This window comes from Chanos chanos, chromosome 14 (assembly GCF_902362185.1).
Source record: "Chanos chanos chromosome 14, fChaCha1.1, whole genome shotgun sequence".
NCBI classification, from domain to species: domain Eukaryota; kingdom Metazoa; phylum Chordata; class Actinopteri; order Gonorynchiformes; family Chanidae; genus Chanos; species Chanos chanos.
This window is the reverse complement of record NC_044508.1, coordinates 13961708-13981284: the sequence shown is the minus strand read 5'-3', so window position 1 is coordinate 13981284 and position 19577 is coordinate 13961708. Positions and strand designations below refer to the sequence as shown.

General features: G+C 40.7%; 1 protein-coding gene across 3 annotated transcripts in view; it reads left to right on the top strand.

Moving 5' to 3' along the window:
* Positions 1-1958: 1958 nt before the first annotated feature.
* oca2 (oculocutaneous albinism II) overlaps positions 1959-19577 on the top strand; it is a 58578-nt gene continuing 40959 nt past the window's right edge. The window contains exons 1-14 of one of the 3 annotated variants that reach the window (XM_030791878.1): positions 1959-2188; positions 3455-3466; positions 6122-6205; positions 8506-8688; positions 9003-9060; positions 9230-9302; positions 9930-10087; positions 10476-10558; positions 10720-10873; positions 15012-15083; positions 16008-16073; positions 16871-16927; positions 18683-18807; positions 19193-19331. In XM_030791878.1, coding sequence (XP_030647738.1) covers positions 1959-2188; positions 3455-3466; positions 6122-6205; positions 8506-8688; positions 9003-9060; positions 9230-9302; positions 9930-10087; positions 10476-10558; positions 10720-10873; positions 15012-15083; positions 16008-16073; positions 16871-16927; positions 18683-18807; positions 19193-19331 — 1494 coding nt within the window. Of the gene's footprint in view, positions 2192-3454; positions 3467-6106; positions 6206-8505; positions 8689-9002; positions 9061-9229; positions 9303-9929; positions 10088-10475; positions 10559-10719; positions 10874-15011; positions 15084-16007; positions 16074-16870; positions 16928-18682; positions 18808-19192; positions 19332-19577 lie in introns of all 3 variants that reach the window. The other 2 variants (XM_030791877.1, XM_030791876.1) reach the window with 2 other exon arrangements.

Below are 19577 nucleotides of genomic sequence, written 5' to 3'. Positions count from 1 at the left end.
CACACACACACACACACACACACACAGATGTACGCACCCTCTTTAAGCTTCTCTTGTAGGAAAACATCATAAGGGAGTTGTGAGAATGCTCACATGAGGGCAGTGGGACCCTCACATGCAGAAAGTAATCCTTCTGAAGACCCTCTCCCTACGTCAAACTCAGCCAGGGGGAAACAGAGCATATTCACGTGTTTCAAACATAAGAATGACACACACACACTCACACACTCACCCATACACACACACCCACACACACACAGACCCATACGCACCATTCACCCATACACACACACACACACAGGTTTGTGACACTACAGTATATCACTGTATCCCATCTGGGTTAAATGGTGTCCCTCCCAACACTTTTTCAGTCTAAAGTGGGAAATGACAACCTAATTCCACTTTGATTAAATATAGATTGTTCACACCAAAAACGTGTTTCAAGCCAAAGAGGTGACTGCATTGTCATTATCTGAGTATTGATTTATTCATAGCGCTTACTCAGCCTAGAGAAACTACTGAATGACGGACAAGACTGCTTTAGTGAAAGCTCTGACAACAGTCATAATGTCTCTTCTTGTCATTTAAAAAAGAAAGGCCACTCATTAGACTTTTTGCTGTTTAAAATCTCTCTCTCTCTCTCTTGTCCTTCCTGGAACTCAGTACATTCAGCACATGAATTTCAAAACTGAAAGTGCTTTCTTAACGAGCTTTCTGTTGCTTGTGATTTTTGCAAGTTTTGTGAAAGAAGTTTCTGGTTGATGGTTCTGATGTATGGCATGTGTGCATGTGTGTGTGTCGGTCTGTGTCTGTGTGTATGTGAGACCTTGGGCCATGTGTGACGTTCGACTCCGAATCACAAGTAGTTTATTGAAACATTATGTCAAAGAAATGTAAGAAATCTTTCCAAACTTCATCGCCCCAGACCAGGCCATCAAATAAAGGATCAAACACCAACCAAACTGAAGAAACAACAGAAAGATGTGTATAACAGGTTAAGATTGCCTTTGGAAATTAAATATACTCAACAGACGATTTGTAGGGGGATGAGGGGGGATGTCATGACCAAAATGCATCCCCCTTGTTAACCTGCCATCCCCCTATATACTTTATAGAGAAGTGTCAGTGACCATTGGGTCATCCCCCCTGTTGGCCATTGGGTCATCCCTCCTGTTGGCCATTGGGCCATCCCCCCTGTTAAAAAGTAACAAATCACCTACTGAGTATACTTAAACTCCAAACTTCATTAACTAGTTAGAACCACAGGTGAAATGATAATAAACACAGGCACACTCATCTGCAATGTGACCAGTGCCCTCTAACCTGCAATAAAAGACCATATGAACGGAGAGTGGTCTGGATTCCAGTCTCCTGATGTGGGACAGAGGAGGTATGCTAAGTTCTCCCTCCATGTGTCTCTGTGACTGCCATGTGACAGCCCCTCATAAACATCAGTCAATTACTGATTCAACAGCAAAAACTCTACGTCGTAATTACTTGCTGGTGATTTGGCTACCAGCAGAGGAAAACAGATAAATAAGCAGTAATGACATTAAATCTAGTCTCCGGTGCAGTTTGTCTATAAACGCACAAAACGTGATGATGCGCCTCGGTCGATCTGCCTTCATTGTTATTAGCTACAATAAATAGGAGAGAAGGAGCATATCCAACAAAGTTGGGGAAAATTATGATTCATAATAAAATGCTATACAGTTCCCTCAGAGTGCTACTAATTCGACAGCTAAGAAGAAATAGGTCACTTTACTCTACAGGACAGTTCATCTTTGTATGTCTTCATTCCATCCATTCTTATGCCTTTTATCTCCTCAGGTGCGGCAGACATACTGTGTGTGAAGACCCACATCTGGGACCGAGCATAGCACCAGCTGTGTGTGTGTATGTGTGTGTGTGTGTGAGTGTGTTAGGAAGAGAGAGAGAGAGAGAAAGAGAGAGGGAAAATGTATCTGGAGAACAAAAACGCTCTCGAGATCGAGCTGACCCCAGCCGGGGCTCAGGCCCACCAGGGTCGAGCCGTACGGCGAAAATCGAGTGGAGTACCTGGGAACTTTGATGAGCTGAAGCTTCTGGAAGGTTTCTCTGAGCGGAGAGAGACGCAGAAGCTCCTGCAAGCGGCTGCCATACCCCCTGGGCACTGCGGCGTCTATACAGACGTCCACCACGATGACGGGTAGGCCTGATGTTCTATGTGTGTGTGTTTCTCCTCACATGTGTAGTGGTTGTTGTACTGGAAAAAGATACTTTTTTATTTTTTGTTCCCTTTTCCTACAAAATTCAGAACGAGCAATTACTTCTTTTAAGTCTCTCTTTCAACTTTTTACCAACATCTAAGGAGGATTAGCTCTGGGCTTTTGTGAGAATGATCCTGTTTGGGTGTGAGACGGTCAGTAGGATATCCAGATCCTCGAGAATCTTCCATCAAAGTATCAAACACAGGACAATGTATCCTGTAGAATTTAATTTTGCTTGGTTTGCATATTTGGTTCATGTCTTTCTTCGAATGCCAGCCAATGGCAATGCTATCCTTAGACGAAATCCATTTTTTCCACAGAGAAGTACAAGGAGATTCATGATGGAGAGACTGTGGATGAAAAGTCTCTATAGGGACATCAGTGCAGCTGGACACAACCCTATACATTCACAGTTTCAGTGTTCATCATCATCATCATCATCATCATCATCATCATCCAAAAAAAAAAAAAAAAAAACCCAAACATATCATGACGTAGTTTTAGTTGCTGATTGGTTGTGTGCTGCTTTGATAGGTTTAACCAGTAAAACATCTGTTAACACTCTCCAAAGAGGATTGCTCTTCACGTGCCTTTAGGCATTACAACACTACTACGTGTAGGCCTGTATGTGTTTCCTCAGTCCCTCAAATGGTGTTATATGTGTGTGTGTGTGTGTGTGTGTGTGGTAGTAGAGATGGGATGTGCTAATCTGGGAACTGTGGTTGTGACGCCATAAGGATTAGAGCACTGGAGTTTCCAACTGGTACGTGATGGAACCAGTCATGAATGAAAGGAAAACCAGCAAGTCCACATCTTCTGACGTTATAATCCTCCACAGTAAAGTTACAGAATTTCAGTTAGATATGTTGGGTGCGTTATAACTAATTAAAAAGTTTAAGATCAAGAGAATTTCTTTTTATATTCTTGTGTCCTCAACTTAGCCCTAATACTGTACCACAGAAAAAGAAATATTGGTGGCCTACTTGGTCTTGATCTTCTGGTCCTTTTTTAGGTTGTTATTGTATTAAGCAACAGGTATCTGCACACAATGTGTTTCTAAACATGTCCATTTCTCAGTTAGAGACAAATGTAACTCTCCTCTTGGTTCTGTCTCTTCTCTTGGTGGGAAACATTGAAATATGCATACACTAACGTTAAGTGATGCTTTGTTTGAAAATGTGAGCATCCGTTAGGCTGGTGTTCAGAGAATCATTCCAGTTGTGTAACAGAAAAGCTGGTGATTAGTGTCTCTGGAATATCCGGTGAAATCTGGCAGCCACTCAAACCCCCCTGGACATCAGCAGGACAGTGCAGTTGTTATAGCGTCTGAAACGTTCATCTTCCTTACTGGACTTGTCCGTAACTGTGTCAGAATAGGACGCAGTGAGTTTGACTGTGTCAGAATAGGACGCAGTGAGTTTGACTGTGTCAGAATAGGACACAGTGAGTTTGACCCTGTTAGATTGCACAGGATCTTCTTTGTTGTGTTGTGCTGTGCTGGAAAATGTAACGATTATTGGTCTGGTATACATGTCCATGGACACACACACGCACACACGCACACACGCACACACACACACACTCATACACACACACTCTCACACACACACACACACACACACACACACACACACACACACACACACACACACACACACACTCATGCACACTCACTCACACACTCAAACACACACACACACACACACACACACACACTCATGCACACACACACACACACACACACACACACACACACACACACACACTCATGCACACACACACACACACACACACACACACACACGCACACACACACACATTTAGCATGTGGAAACAGAGGCTTGTTGGATGAATGATTTGAGCTCACAGAGTTGGCCTGTCTGAGACTCAGGCTCTTTAAGGATTATCAGATTAGCAACGAGGCTCTGCTAATTAGCCATCCCACAGCTTGTAGGATTTCCATCTTCAGTTGTGTAGCTGTCTGTCCACTTCAACACCCAGGCTGCCACATGTCTACCCTGCAGATTAGGGGTTTGGCTCCAAACGCACTTGGTCAACGTGGAAAAAAGTGTACATGAAAGATCATTAGAATAATTCTCTCAGTGTTTTTTTCTTCATATCACATTGTAACCAAAGATCCTTTTCCTTTCAAAAGTATTTTATTCATAGGCTTATAGTCATATACATCTGTGAAAAATGCCATGACATATTTTGCAGAACAGACTAAATCAGATGTTATCTTAGCTGACATACAGCTTACCAGACATATGCAAATTTGCAAATACACACACCCACCCAGCAACCCTCCTAACACACACACACACACACACACACACACACACACACACACACACACACACCCTTTCTCTTTTACCAATTTTATAATTACATTATGTCAACATTTTGACATTGTCATCTGTAATCATGACAAATTAAATTTCATGTCAACTGTCACTAGAAACCACCTTACTTCAGCACATGAACAATGTGGCAAATTATTAAAGGATTTGATTTGAAGCCCTTTAAAAATACTGAAGGACTGATTTTCTATTTTAAGAAGAGATTACAGTGATATAAACAGTATTCAGATAATTACAAAACTGGATTAGAGTACCAAGCCTCAGCTGTTTTTGGAGCGTACCATATCTGCAGTTGCGGGCAGTGCTGATAAAATGGATTTATCTGTGTCATGGTTGTGGCAAACATTTGATCCTTTAACCCCTAATATCGTGTATAAATGTCTCAGAGGACCAACAGTCAGTAGGCCCATTGTTTTAACAGTACAGTTTAACAATCTGAACACTCTCTTTATTAGATTTACAACAGCAAGATAAAAAAGCCTTCCTTGTCATGATGAAGTTTTCTGATAGACGTCTCTGGCAGATCACCAGTAGAGAGCCCACACAACGGGTGCCTGGCCAACAGTGTGGAGAGACCTTAGAGTGTGAGAGTAGCCATGTAATCACCCAGGCCTATGTCCAGTTGGACCCATGGTCACCAGTATATTAGAGTAATGCTTTAATCTTACACATGACATATGACAGATTATAAAATCAGTATACAAGCATATTTTGTATGATTTTATGCTTCCAAACTTTCAAAGTCCTGAAAATCATTTATTTTCCATTTGGATAATAAATTGACAGGCAGACAAGAAGCCAGTGATGTAATAGCTGATTGGGGGAGTAGTGCTTTATGTTTGTGTTATAAATGTCAGAGTGCTGCGTGGTAGTTTTACTCCTGTCATGCTCCTGTCACGGTGGGAGGTGGTATAGGAGAGTTCATGATCCTCTCCAGAAAACACACCAAGACCCACTGTTCCATGACCCAGGCAACCTCAGCAGTCAATCAACATAATCTGACAACAGACAGGCCAGGAGGGTAGCTGGCAAGTGTTATTTTGGGGTTAGAGGTCCTTTGTGAGTCAGTAAGGGGGTGATGGGAATCAGGTAAAGTTGATGGAACTTTCCAGAAGTGATGAGTGAGTCAGCACTGACCCGAGTGAACAGAGAAGAGAAAGTACTAGAAATGGCTTCGATCTCGTGTAGCAAAATGTTCCTGTCAATGCTTTTCAATCTATTTCATTTGAAAGTCTGTTATTCATGTTGTCCTATTCTCTTAATACATCAGAGTGTAATTTGTTTGTAAGAAAGTTAGTTCAAATCTACTTGAGGCAGTCTATGAGACTATCTCTTCAAATTGGAAAATGACTTTCAGATAAAGTCAAATATAAGGGTGACTTAAATGGACATGCCATGAGAAGCTAATGTTGTTTCAGCGCAGTTCACACAGAATAATAAAAGACCCTCTCTCTTTTCTCCTTCTTTCCCGCTCTCTTTCTTCTCTCTCTCTCTCTCCTTATTAAACTTCAGCGTTATGAATTTCCTAAGAGGCAAAGCCAGCCAGGCCAACCACACTGAGAGATCTCCTCTGTTGAAGTTTTGCCCGAATGATGGGTAAGTCTCCATTGTAACTCTCCAAAGTTCCTCTGGTTTGTTGCTCAGACTTCAGAGACAGACACAATGAAGGGTTAAGTGTTGTATGCCCATTTATATCTGTGTCTGAGTATACCGATTGCGCATTTTGTCATTGCTGATAGCAATCTCAAGCATAGCTGAATGGACCCTGTGGACATCAGAAACAGATAAACGTAAATCCTAGTGTAACGCAGAGAGTGGATGTAAATTAATCCAAATAATGCTACAACCCCAGATAAGAATAATACTGTACATTTCCCCTATAGTATTATGTTTGTACCACAGAGAGATTAAATGTTACATTTTTCATTCACTTTCTCGTTTTGCTGTTCCTACCTGCAATGACTCTACACTCTTAGAAGCGACTAGCAACTTCATAATGGTTTCTGGACACATTGGAGTTCAAATTAAACATTCTGTACTCATTCATTTCCTGGGATATTTCACATAATCTTCTCTTGTGCTGGCTACAGCTGTATATTCTAGACCACAACAGTTCACGTCAAAAACATTTAGTTCATTCACACATATTATGGTTTATATTTGGACCTACAGCAGGCAGGTTTCCTCACCAATTCTATTATCAGTGCAGTGGAGAGAAGGGCTAGGTTTTGCAGTGCAGTTTGTGGTGGTGTGAATGAAGATCTAATTGCTTGTTTTAACGATGAATAATGAGGTAACATGACCTCAACACCTGCTTCATATCAAACTGAGAAACATATTGAAATATGACTTTTAGGAAATTTCGGGGTTTTTTTTCTCAGTGTAATTTATTACATGCTGAGATCTCAAACGGTTTTCATCTCTTTATGACCTTTAATTAAACCAAACTTAGCTTCCAGTGCCAACATACTGGGGTGAAAGATATGCCTTATAGTGCCCGTGTATAATATGGTCTCAGTGAAGAGCTGAGAAATACACTGTCTTTTGATGCAAGTGTACACTTAGTGCAGGTAATTGTAGAATGCTTGCCAAAACTTGTTATTTTGGGAGTCTAATAGTAGACTATTGAACAGTTTCCCAAGCAAGATTCTTCATGTTTGTGTCTCAGCATTGTTGTGGGGTTTAAAAAAAGAAAAAAATCCAATTTTTTGTCGTCTTCACAATATTGAAAGAAAAAAAAAATGCTGTCAATGTGAAATCTGTAGTTATATTAAAAAATAACTCGATGCTGATTTGTAAAATCTTTCTTACAAATCCTCATTTCATATATAAATATCAGTAAACACTATAAATGTCTCTAACTAATCATACTTTAATTCAGTGTAAGATTTTTCAATTAGAAACTACAGAAAGAGTATAACAAAACATGGGTTGGAGCAGTTCCTATGTTGATAAATCATCATTCCCCTGCAATGATTGAATAATTTAATCTCTCCTGCATCGCTTTGAACTCAGATCAGACACACAGGCTTATGGGAACATTAAACCCAGTTGTTTTTTATATAACCACATTTGTACAGTTGGTTATGACACAAAGGATTACACCTGTATTAGAGTTCAAATCTCCACGTGGAGCAGAATTAGATGATGTCAGTGTGTAATTTAATGGAATAATATAACACACCTTTCTATGGCGTCAGGATTAAGACAATTTGTACTGTCCCATAAAAAACATTATTGCTATTTGACATCATGTCTTTATCTTTCTATATAGATTGTGAGCTTTGTACTCTTTTTCTCTGTTAAAATCCTGACTATTGTTTGGTTATATAAAGTCACTCACTGTCCTTGCTTATAAGGTTCATTGACTGAAACACAAGTTAGTGATGCATTATTCATATCTGTGTGGCTCTGTACTAGCTGAATGATTACAGACCTTGCTGTCTAAACACTAGCTTTAATCCCATTACCGGTCTGCACAGTGTGTAGCTGTCTGCTGCTGTTAACGTTGTAATGTTCACACAGTGCAGAAACGTCGAGCAGAAACACAATGCCCTCAGCGTTTGATTCAGCTGACTTCTGAGTGAAGTACAGGAACATATCACATTTTCTTCTCCTTTTTTTTTTTTTTTTTTTTGGTCACCGTCTTCCTTTTCTTCCTCGTGAATGTTTTTGTCCAATTATGAATGAGGAGCATATCAGTGGAGAGTCATATGTTAAATTGCAATACGATGTCTTTGAACAATCGTAGATATATGCTTGTTTGCATTCCGCCATAATCTTTGTGCTACCAGACTAACACTGGTCATAATGAAGAGTGATTTACCCAATAATATTTTGTTACATTATATTTCTATTAGTTTGTGATAGTTAACCGTTTAATGTCTGTCCTCCAGAGTGACCTACATGACTCTACATGAACCCAGCTTTGGTTCAGGAGAGGAGTCATGGGAAGGGAGCTCCACAGAGTTGGAGAGGAGGTGTCGTTTGGGTAGCGAGGTGGCCAGTCTCTCCCGCTCTACAGAGAAGGGAGACTCGCTTGACGTCTACCTTAACTTCAAACTGTCCAGAAACATGAGGTACTTGATCTTAGGTGTTCGGCTTAACAGAGCTGTTCTTGAATTCCGTGGTTAGCGTGCAGTTAGAACGCGAAAAGAGCTAACCGCCGAAAGAAAGAGTCTAAGAGGTGAGGTGAGGTGAGGATGAGGTAAGGTGCTGTGAAGTGGAAGGACGGATGGGGTGGTTAATCATTAAAAAGCTGATATTCATACTTAAATCATTTAAATCAAATGTACAACAGACACAGAAGAGAGCAGGCATGAAAGGTCAATGAGCACTGTACCGTGACAGAGTGCCAGTAGTAACTTTTCTCCGCGTGTTATTCTCCTTTCAGGTACTGCTTAAAGATGACAAAAATTGTCTCTATATTTGCCATCGTCGTTCTCTGTTCGGTGAGTGTGGTAATCTCAGAACCGAAATGCCATGGAAATTCATGGTGATGGTTCTGTGTAATTAATTTGACTTTTTAACACACTTTCAGATGTCCTGTAAAAAAAAATAAAGAGGTTAGCTTTCTTCACTTCTAAATGGGATTTCACACTGGTTCTGTTCTGTTTTCAGCTTTTCTTCAGTATGTATCCGGACCGGGAGAGCCCGTGGAGAATGCTGGCTGTATCATCCACGGAGAGCTTCTGTATCCCTCCCGTTTGTTAGCTCTATAGCTAAATTCCCTGGTGTACATGGCTGCTTAGTTTCCAATGGCTGGAAGACTGCCAGTCATGTTGAATTAGTTTAATGTATGCAGGAAGAGAACTATGTGTTGTCGTGAGAATGACATCAAGAGACCACTCCAGGCTTTGAGAGAGATTTCTCACCTGTGAGACATTTCGTGTAAGGGTACGGCTGATTTTTTTTTAATCTACGGAATAACACCACCATCTGCCATGTTCCAACAGCAGTTTATGGAAAGTCACACAACAACTCCCCTGCCTCAGTAGCTCACGAACACTACGTCTGACTGATCTTTGGTGGTCTCTGAAGAGGTCTTCAGAGTTGAGATTAATTTACAACAAAAACTATCGTAGTTTGTATCGCTCTAATTGGATGGTAGCTGGAAAGAGATGTGTTAGTTGTGTTAGAGAATTAATTAAATGTGGTAGCCATTGAACATATACCACTCGACAAGTCCCTCATTTAGCTTTCAATGAGCAGTTATCGTCATGAAAAGATCTGAGATGATGTATGACAGTCAGGCCGAATAAACTTCTTTTGTTCAATGAAAAGTATTCAGATTTTTTCCTTAACGGCATACGCCCTATAGCAATGAATCTGACGGATTTCCGTGACAACGCCTTGCTGAAGCTGCAGGTGGGTGGGCCGTTTGTGAGCGGTATGGAGAACATTCCCGCCCAGGAGTACATTCTGATTCAGGTGGAGCAGACAGAGGAGGCGGGGCCTCGCAGGAGACGGACACAACAGGTCAGAACCCTCACCTAAAAAAATAACGCGGCTTTCTCATTAACCTTGACGGCACAATTCAGCATGATTTGATTGACACGACAACGTTGCACAAGAGATGACACCTGCGAAAATGAAAATATACGAGCAAACTCTCATTGTGAGCTGTATGATTCGTTTATACTGACAGACGTCTTTGGTTGTGTTTATCGAAAAAAGCAGTTTATTAATGTGTCAAAAACGCATAACCTGAAACGGAAAAGAAAAGAAGAGAATCTAAAAATGACACTGACATAGGAATACATCAACAAACAGGCCTTTTTGTCTCTGCTGTTTCTACGTCTCTCGGTCTTTTGCTTTGTCCTCAAATAAAGTCAGTCTTAGTAACTCCATGAACCCTCTTCTGCAGGTGATCTACAACTGGACTATACCTCTTCACTCCCAGCGTAGCGATCAAATCCTCACAACCAAAACGTTTGAGATGATAAGCAGGTATGTAACAGACTTCAGTTCAGTTCTGCTCTTTCACAAACATACAAAGAGTGAACAGGATTTATTGTATTGGTTGCTTATTAAGTAAGTGTTTACTCCAGCCAGGAATGAATACTGATATTTACGTATTTATATGTATTATATATTTCTTCTCTCTGCAGTGCTCCTATCCTCATATCTGTTCAAGCGTTCCTGTTGGATAATCAGGTGGTGCCCCTCTCAATGACACACCAATCTCTCTACGTTACCGTAGAAACGCAGGTGCTCATTGCCGGGCTTATTTTGGCGGGAGTTTACGTCCTCATCATCTTTGAGGTAAAACTTCAAAGATTTTCAAAAAATGTATTTTTTTTTTTTAAATTTTACATGTAAAAAAATGCAAACCCGATGCAAGACAAATTTGCACATATCAGATTATTACTCTACTGTGCTAGAGCTTTAAGCCAAATGTTTAGTCAGTGGTTTTAAACCTTACCATTAGATGACATCATCATTCTTGTCTTAATGAAGGGACAACAAAACTTCCAAAAAATTCCATGTATTATACCTTCACATGATTCTTCCCGGTCAAATGTCACCTGGGTGACCGGCACCATGTTCTTCTCTATGTGTAGCGTAGTGGTAGAGATGTCCAATTTCTTGTGTGTTATAGGCTATTATTTACACTAGAGAAGAGGAGGGTCAAGGTGAGTGGATGGTTACTTTGCCGCCTCCCACGCGTGTGCGTAAACAGTACTGAAATTCCACAGTAGGCATAAATATAACTCCACCTACGTCCCTTTATACACAGGTATTGAACTAAGATGTCTATAAATATCATTCATATAAATGGTTTTAGGTGGAGTTGTTTTTGGCTCTATTCTTTCTCTATGAGGTTTTATATAGAGTGTCTGATCTCCCTTTCTCTCTTTCTCTCTTACTCTCTCTGTGAGCTGTGAATTGTTTGACCCACTGCGGGGAGCTAATCTGGGATTCTGGGACAGACAAATGATCTCTCAGGGCAACACAGGGGGTACCGAAAGGTGACTGATAAGTCAAAAACTAATTTTGGGCAGGGCTTTTTTGACAGGAAACAGCGGACTGAGATGTCGCCTTTGATAAATTTGGCAAGACATCCTGTGTGTATTAGTAGGATACAACATTAGAGGATACAACATTGAATACTGGAAACATGGGGAACGCTGTATTGCGCAGTCCGCTAATTACCAGGTATTAACTAGGAAATGAGATGGTAAAATGAGATGAGATGTTGTGTTTTAGGACATACTGTTTGTGATAGGCTGAGTGCAAACACACAGGTATTTGAATGATTTTGTTTTTCTCAGAAGGACACATTATGACGAACAAGAACAGCGCAATATGAACTTCGCAACATTGTCATAATTAAGCTGAACGAGCATGCCCTGAAACGCAGGTCATCCACAAAGATACATTAAATGAGGCTACTCTGACAATTGGCCACTAGAGGTCACTGTGTTCTGCAGTGACGACTCCTCTTTAAAGAACTCTTCCCACAGATCTGAGAATGATTGGATGGCTTTCAGTTAAGAGACATGTTTTGTCTTGTCGCTGATTTTTGTCTGAGGACAGAAACAATCATCCTGCTGCTAAACCTTTTTTTTTTTTTTTTTAATCTCATGATTGTCTGGTTGTTTCCATGCCCGTTCCTGTTCAAAGGCAATTCTTTGGAAAAAAAAAAAAAAAAGACCATTATAATTCAATTAATTGAGACAGACGTACAGCAGGATTCTTCAGGCGCTTTTGTTCCACAGTAATGTTTGTTATTATGAAAATAATGTCTCTATCGTGCCATTCTCAACTAAGAGTTCTGGAGTTTTCCCCTTAGCAATTGTAGCATCTGAAATCTAAGACCCTCGAGAACAGGTTTGTCAGTTGGGGCTTTTAATTGTGCTGATGTATATTACAGGCCTGACCCCCCTCTATATTAAAAAAAATCCAACTGAATGTTATCTCAGGAACGCCGCAGACTCAAAGGCACAGATCACCCTGTCTTTCTTATTCCCCTTCTTCATTTGACTTTTTTTTTTTTTTTTAAAGTTTCCCTCGACATACCATGACCGCTTCTTATTTTTCCCTCCATTGGTATTCCGGAGGACCGGAGACGCGGTGGGATCGTCTTTGCTTTAACTCCCTTTTCTTTAACTCTTTGTTCTTTCTTTCTTTCTTTTTTTTTTAGGTGGAAAAAAAAAAAGAGAGTCGTGTTGGAGACGTTAAGTAGGCTGCTGCGAAAGTGCTAGAATAAAGATGTAAAGTACCCGCGATCCTAAACTCCACGCTTGCAGTTGTTAAATCAAAACAAGCACTTTTATTTGTAGCAGCGCGTTTCCTCATTTGTTAGCCTTAATAACGCGGCGAACATCCGGTGAGATGAACAGATTTTGTACTGATTAAACTCTTAGCTTTCTACTACAACAAACAGTCGACTGACTCACACGCCCGAACCAGCTCGCATGCCTCCTCTCATGCACCGTGCATATGATAACTCATTAACATTTACCTGTTTAATTCAAAGCCTGTTTTTTTTTTTTTTTTTTAAAGTCTGCCGTTTACTCAGTGGCCCTGTTTTAGTGACATTTTTGTTGGCATGAAATAAAAATGTGAGGGAAACACAGGAGTTTTATAGGCTGCTGTGACAGACATGTTTCTTGGGGACTCTTTTTTTCATTTTTTAATGAGAGATGTATCATACATGACTGGCGTACAATATGACACCGTCCCCAAAGAGAACAGCATCACACTCCAGCAAACTTTTACTCACAAACAAGCAAACAAACTCAGCCTACTAGCTTTCCGAGGACACAAAAGGAGACTAGCAGTTCAACTTAAACATTCTACAATGGCCTATAAAAAAGAAACACGACCGACATAAACACATAATACAAATCCGATTGGATATCGGGATAAAATATTGGCATTTCTCAGTAGGAGTGTGTTGGGATTCCTTCACTATGTGCCTAGGCTGTGAGGCAGTGATAGGTAGTGTTGTAGAAAGACTCACTCCTCACAGTTTGACAGGTCACATTGTCTGAATGTGCTAATGGCACAGATGGGACAGGTTATCATTACCACAGGTGATTATGAGCACTAAATATCGCCCTCTCTCTCTCTCTCTCTCTCTCTCTCTCTCTCTCTCTCTCTCTCTCTCTCTCTCCATCTCTCTCTCTCTCCATCTCTCTCAGTTATTTGACTTGACTGCCCGCTGAACCTTACACTTGCTGGGGACTTTTAATTAATCGTCCTTATATCAAACCGACCAGTGTCCCATTTGCAATGCAAACGGGCCCACACTTCATCAATTAAACATGACAGAAAAAACCTCTCGTAGGCCAGCGAGGTTGTGTGACAAGGGGGGGCGGGGGGGTGCGGGGGGGGGTGTGGGTTCCCACAGTAACCTCTCCTCAGCCAACAAACAGGGCCATGTGCCCAGAATCTGCCCTACAGCTTAACTCCCCGTAGACCATTCCAGAAACACACACATACACACACACACACACACACACACAGTCTCTCAAACAAACCTTCTGGTGACCTTTTGGTACCATGGTGTTCATGTCGTCATGGTGATCCCAAAGAACACGCTGACAGGTCATCTCTTTCATCAGCAGTCTAGGTGTGTACATTTCGGTCGGCTTTCTTCAGCAGAGCTGGATGATGGAGGGGTGGCACAGCCAAACTTTGGGGATAGCATTGTTGCCTTGTTGTAAGGGGCGTTGTTTGGCATGACTAAATGTAGTGGTTTAACCTTTTCCAATGCAGTCGAGTTGAACTGAGCTAAAAGGTATCATTTAGTCAATGCCTGAGTTCCTGCTTTTAACAGAAATGTGATGGAGTATGTGTTTTTTTTTTTGCCCCAGAAGAAGTGAGGTATTTCTTCTTCTTTTTATTGTTTTTTTTTTTTTTTTACAGGATCGCCCACCTTATGAAACTGTTTGACGTCAGTATTTCTGAGTCTCACAGAGAGAAGGTTGCCTTAGAGCAATAGCCAGCTGTTTTACAAGTACCTAAAGCTGTTGTTTATAATAATTGATTTGAACCAATGAAAACAACACGTTTAAGACACCTTTTTGAAAGCTCAAAAGGGGTCTGTTTTGAACTCAATTTTTTTCCACTCAAAAATAATGAAAAACTCCTGACTGTAAACATCAGGACATATACTTCTCTGGTAAATGTTCAGCAGAATTTAATACAGACATAGCATTTAGTATCACCGTTATTATCATATTACTACAATGTACTTACTCTATTACTTACAATGTAATTACATTAGACATCAACCCCTTTGAGCTGTACTTATCAGTGGGACTTGGCATTGAGAACAGAGAAACTTGGCAGTCAGTCAGACGACCTACACATCTGTGAATCTAATGGGCTTCTCTCCCTCTCTCTCTCCCTCTCTCTCTCTCTCTCTCTCCCTCTGTATTTCCACTTGCAGATTGTTCACCGGACCCTGGCAGCTATGTTAGGATCTCTGGCAGCCCTGGCAGCACTGGCTATCATTGGAGATGTATGGTTTGACTTCTCTTTACGTCTAACTCCTCTGATGAACATACAGAGCCCGTATAAAAAATGAGAAAATATGACCATATTCAGCGTGTGTTAATCATCTCGTCTTGGACATTTGGGGTCTGAGGACCTCAGTGTTGTTGATTACTATTAGAGAGTGATTAAGAGCTGGCACATTCCTTGAAGAGATGGACTCTGGAAGCTAATTAATTAGCCATGAGTGCACAGAAGGGCATTAACTCTGATTGGCTGCGAGTGGAAGAAATGCATTTGCATGTCATTATTTAGCATGTGCTTTTTACACGAGCGTCTTATGCGGATGTTTTAAAAATACTTTATAAAAAGCTTTGAGCGAACAACTGAATGTACATAATCATTAAAACAATCAAGCTAAACACAGTCTAGACATTTCTGTGAGGATAAAGATCGGCAGTAACGGCTTTCAGCGAAGCGCCCTGACATTGTGGAGAGTTGTAAAGCCACACTTTACATCTGTGGGATGAATAGAGTGAAGGAAATTAAGGCACACAAATAGTGATTCATTATTTTATAACTGTGAATATCTTTTGTGTAAGGACATGAGTGTGAGTCTATGGTAAAGACAAATATCACAAAACAGTTCTGAGAAACCATGATGTTTGAAAAGTAAACTTTCACTGTCTTTGTTTTTTGTAATATTTCACATTTGCTCATGTGTGCTACATTATACAATAGACCGTACCACCTTAACACAATAGCTCTCAACTGGTGGGTTTCAATTTTCAGCCATTTTCCTACTGCAATAAGCCATTTTCTATTATGCAATAAGTGACAAATCACAACTCGAAACAGGATATGAAGTTGACATCCAGTTGTGTGTTTTAAAAGGAGATAGATGCTCCCAGGCTGTTTTCACAATATGTCTCTCTCTTTCTCGCTCTTTCAGCGGCCCAGCTTGGTTACTGTGGTGGAGTGGATTGACTATGAGACGCTGGCACTGCTCTTTGGCATGGTGAGAAAACAGCATTTTTTTTTCCTCTGTTACCAGAAAGTTCTGGAACACACAGTATGCACGGTCAGAGCTTGCACTGCCGGTGCTTGAAACGCTGTGTTCTAGCACAACCTGAAGACGCACACATGCACACACACACGCACACGCACACACACACACACACACACTTCTGCAATACCTGAGAGTCGTGAAACTCCAGGGCGGCAGAAAGATAAGTATCCTCATCTACTGCCCAACAGTGATGTTCTTTTATTCACGAGTGTATGCCTGTTTGGCTTTGGTCGTAGAACACACTCTTGTAATCTTTTTTTTTTTAATGTGGTAATGCAACAAGCGAGCCTTGCCGCTAAGACGCAGCCTCTCCTGTCTGCCTGCAAGAGCATAGTCCTTTTTTCGGGATCTTGATATCTTCAAAGGCTGTCTCCATGGAAACAAACAGGTCCAATCAGTCCTGATGCAAATAGGCAGTGAATACATGTGAAAGTATTCATGGGAGAAAGTGACAGAGTGACAGAGGCTAATGTAAGAAAATATCTGACTGTTTCTACGCTCACACGGAAACCAAGGACGTCTTGATATGAGTGAAATATGATGTCTTTCTTTACATGTCAGACTGGTTCATACCCATATATCACATCCATTCATCAAAGGAATGCCAGGGAGAGAAATGAACTCATCCACATAAAATTAAAAAAACAAACAAACCTGAATTTGCTTGATTATGGAACAGAGATTAGATCTTAAATCATTGTTATGGGTATCATAAATATTCTGACTATTTCACGTCCCTCTTGCAGATGATTCTGGTGGCCATATTCTCCGAGACGGGTTTCTTTGATTACTGCGCTGTGAAGGTGAGTTTGTTTGAGACTGTTTTTAGTCTGTCAGTGTGTGTGACCAGAGATCAGTCTGTGTCCAATTCACTCTGTCAGTCTGGTCAGAGATGAGACTGTATCCAATTCCCTCATCAGTTAAATCTTCCCATTCAGTCTGCCAAACTCACCAGATGCACTGGGCCAGACAATATTAGGTACCAAAGCCCATGTCTGGTTAAGGGTGAAGAACAGCTAAACATTACAAGACACATACAAAAATATAGTAAATGGATACCTTTCTGTGCTGGCTTCCCGACAGAAGATTAAGAGTCTTAATTCAGGGCACAATGCGAGCCTTGGCTTTCTATCATCCTTTTCTGAAGAAAAAAATCCTGTTAAAAAAAAAAAACACTTAAGAACTTCTGTGAGCTCCAACATACAGCACATGTATGGCTTGGCTTTTAGACTTAAAAGTAGAAGCTTGCTTTACCACCCACAATGCTGTGCTCCATGCCAAGCTTTGGGATTTGTACAAAGGACTTATGTGTGATATTTTATTACTTTATAGATGAACATTAGGCCCACAAGGGGTTATGAAACTAAATTAGCTGGAACAAATCTTCCCAGAATGATAAAAAGGAGTATAAATCATATAAAAATGATGTGTGATTTCAAATTCATCTCTCCAGACTCAGTAGAGACAGCCCATATATTCAGTCCACCATAGACAACTGTGTTGAGCATACATTTCTTGAAGATTAGGAGAGCAAGCACCTCTGTCCTTCAGCAAACATTTAAAATCCCAGACCAGGCCACCTGAGAGGGAATTAGCACCCGCTCATGAATATTAAGTGGGCAGTCGACAAGGGCAGGTTTCTCTAATTAAAATATTGTCATAGAAACAACCATACTGCCCTGACGGGGACTGAGAGAGGCCACCTGCATTGTCCCCTGTGTTTAACTGTTTAACACCAGAAATAGGCTTTGACTGAATGTTTTTTTTTTTCTTTTCTTTTATGTGGGCTTGTAGACTGTGACCGTTAATAGTTTAAGGCTAGACTTTTTGTCAGGCGTTCATTTTTTTTTTTTCGAGTGTGGGCAGAATGACATCACAGGTGGGCTCTGACACCCCCATGGTGCCTCTTGATTAGGATGATTCTCGACAGGCAGTTAACGTCTCCATAGCGACGGCCTCACACCAAGCCCACCCCAGCTGCAGGCGTGCACAACAATACCAGAACATTCCATCAGTTTGCAGTAACACAGCAGGAGCCTGTTAGATCTGAGGAGAACGGTTCATCAATTTTTAGTGTTTTAAGTAAAGACTGCATTAATGATTAATGGTTACTTTCAAACAATGTTTAGGCAGCAACAACTACACTCAATGAAAGTGGACTGAGACCAAAAATATCAAATGGTTTATTGGATTCCCTTTAAGGCATGAGGCAGACTTTTTTTCTTTTGTCCTCTATGGGTTATATGATTATTCAAAATAAAGTTTGTTTTTGTTTACAGATCAAAGCACAAATAGCTCAAGAAAACTTAACATAGGGAGTGATAAATAGAGCCACATCTTTAACAAAGACCCAAAGTGATTCACGTATTTCCTAACTAATTGGTTTTGAAAAACGTCACAGTAAACTAAAGAGAATTCAAAAGAGTTCGAGATGTTCTTACTCGACTGGTCAATATATCATGGACCTCCTTGTCCAATAAATGGTTTTGACGTTAATTAAAGGGCTCAGTTGCGCTGAATGGTTTCTCGCTCTGTTTTAATGGCTCTGTCCCTCTTAGGCATACCAGCTGTCAAGAGGAAGAGTGTGGCCCATGATCATTATCTTATGCCTCATCGCTGCCATTCTCTCCGCCTTTCTCGATAACGTCACCACCATGATGCTCTTCACACCTGTCACTATCAGGTACACACACCAGGTTTTGCTTTCTTTCTCTCTCTCTCTCTCTCTCTCTGTCTCTGTTTCCTTCTCTCTTTATTTGTTTTTCTCGGTTTTAACACACCTTCGGAGTTGAAGAATGATGCTCACAGCAATACATTTGTAAGTAATAAGCCAGGTTCATTAGAATCATGCCGATTTTACACTCAATTTTAAATGAGATGATACAGGCTTATGTATTTGTAAACTTTGCTTTGTGATTGTTTAACATGGTTTAGCCCCCTTTTTTTTCTCCAGTAAACTCTGAGACAGCACAACGACCAACTGACTGGAATGTTCCAGTATAGACCTATTTTAGTCAGGTCTCTCCAAAATAATCCTTTGCTTTTGTGTGTTTTTGCTGTTTTGAAAGATTATGCGAGGTACTTAATCTGGATCCAAGGCATGTCCTGATTGCAGAGGTAATCTTCACGAACATCGGAGGGGCAGCCACAGCTGTTGGAGACCCACCCAATGTCATCATCGTGTCCAATCAGGATTTGCGGAAAAAAGTAGGTCTTTAAGTCCATTTGGTGAAGAGAAATGAGGGACCCGTTTCCATTTAACAGAGTGCTTGATTCTGCTAAATCGTGTGGAAACATGGCCAGTTTCTCATTTCAAAAATGTCATAAAAGATACTCTTCCACTCAACTCTTCATCTTTCACTGTCCTTTTACGTAAATGTAGCAAAGATGATTGAATTAGCTTTATATTTAGGAACATCTGAATGAAACTGATGACACTAGAAATTTGATCAC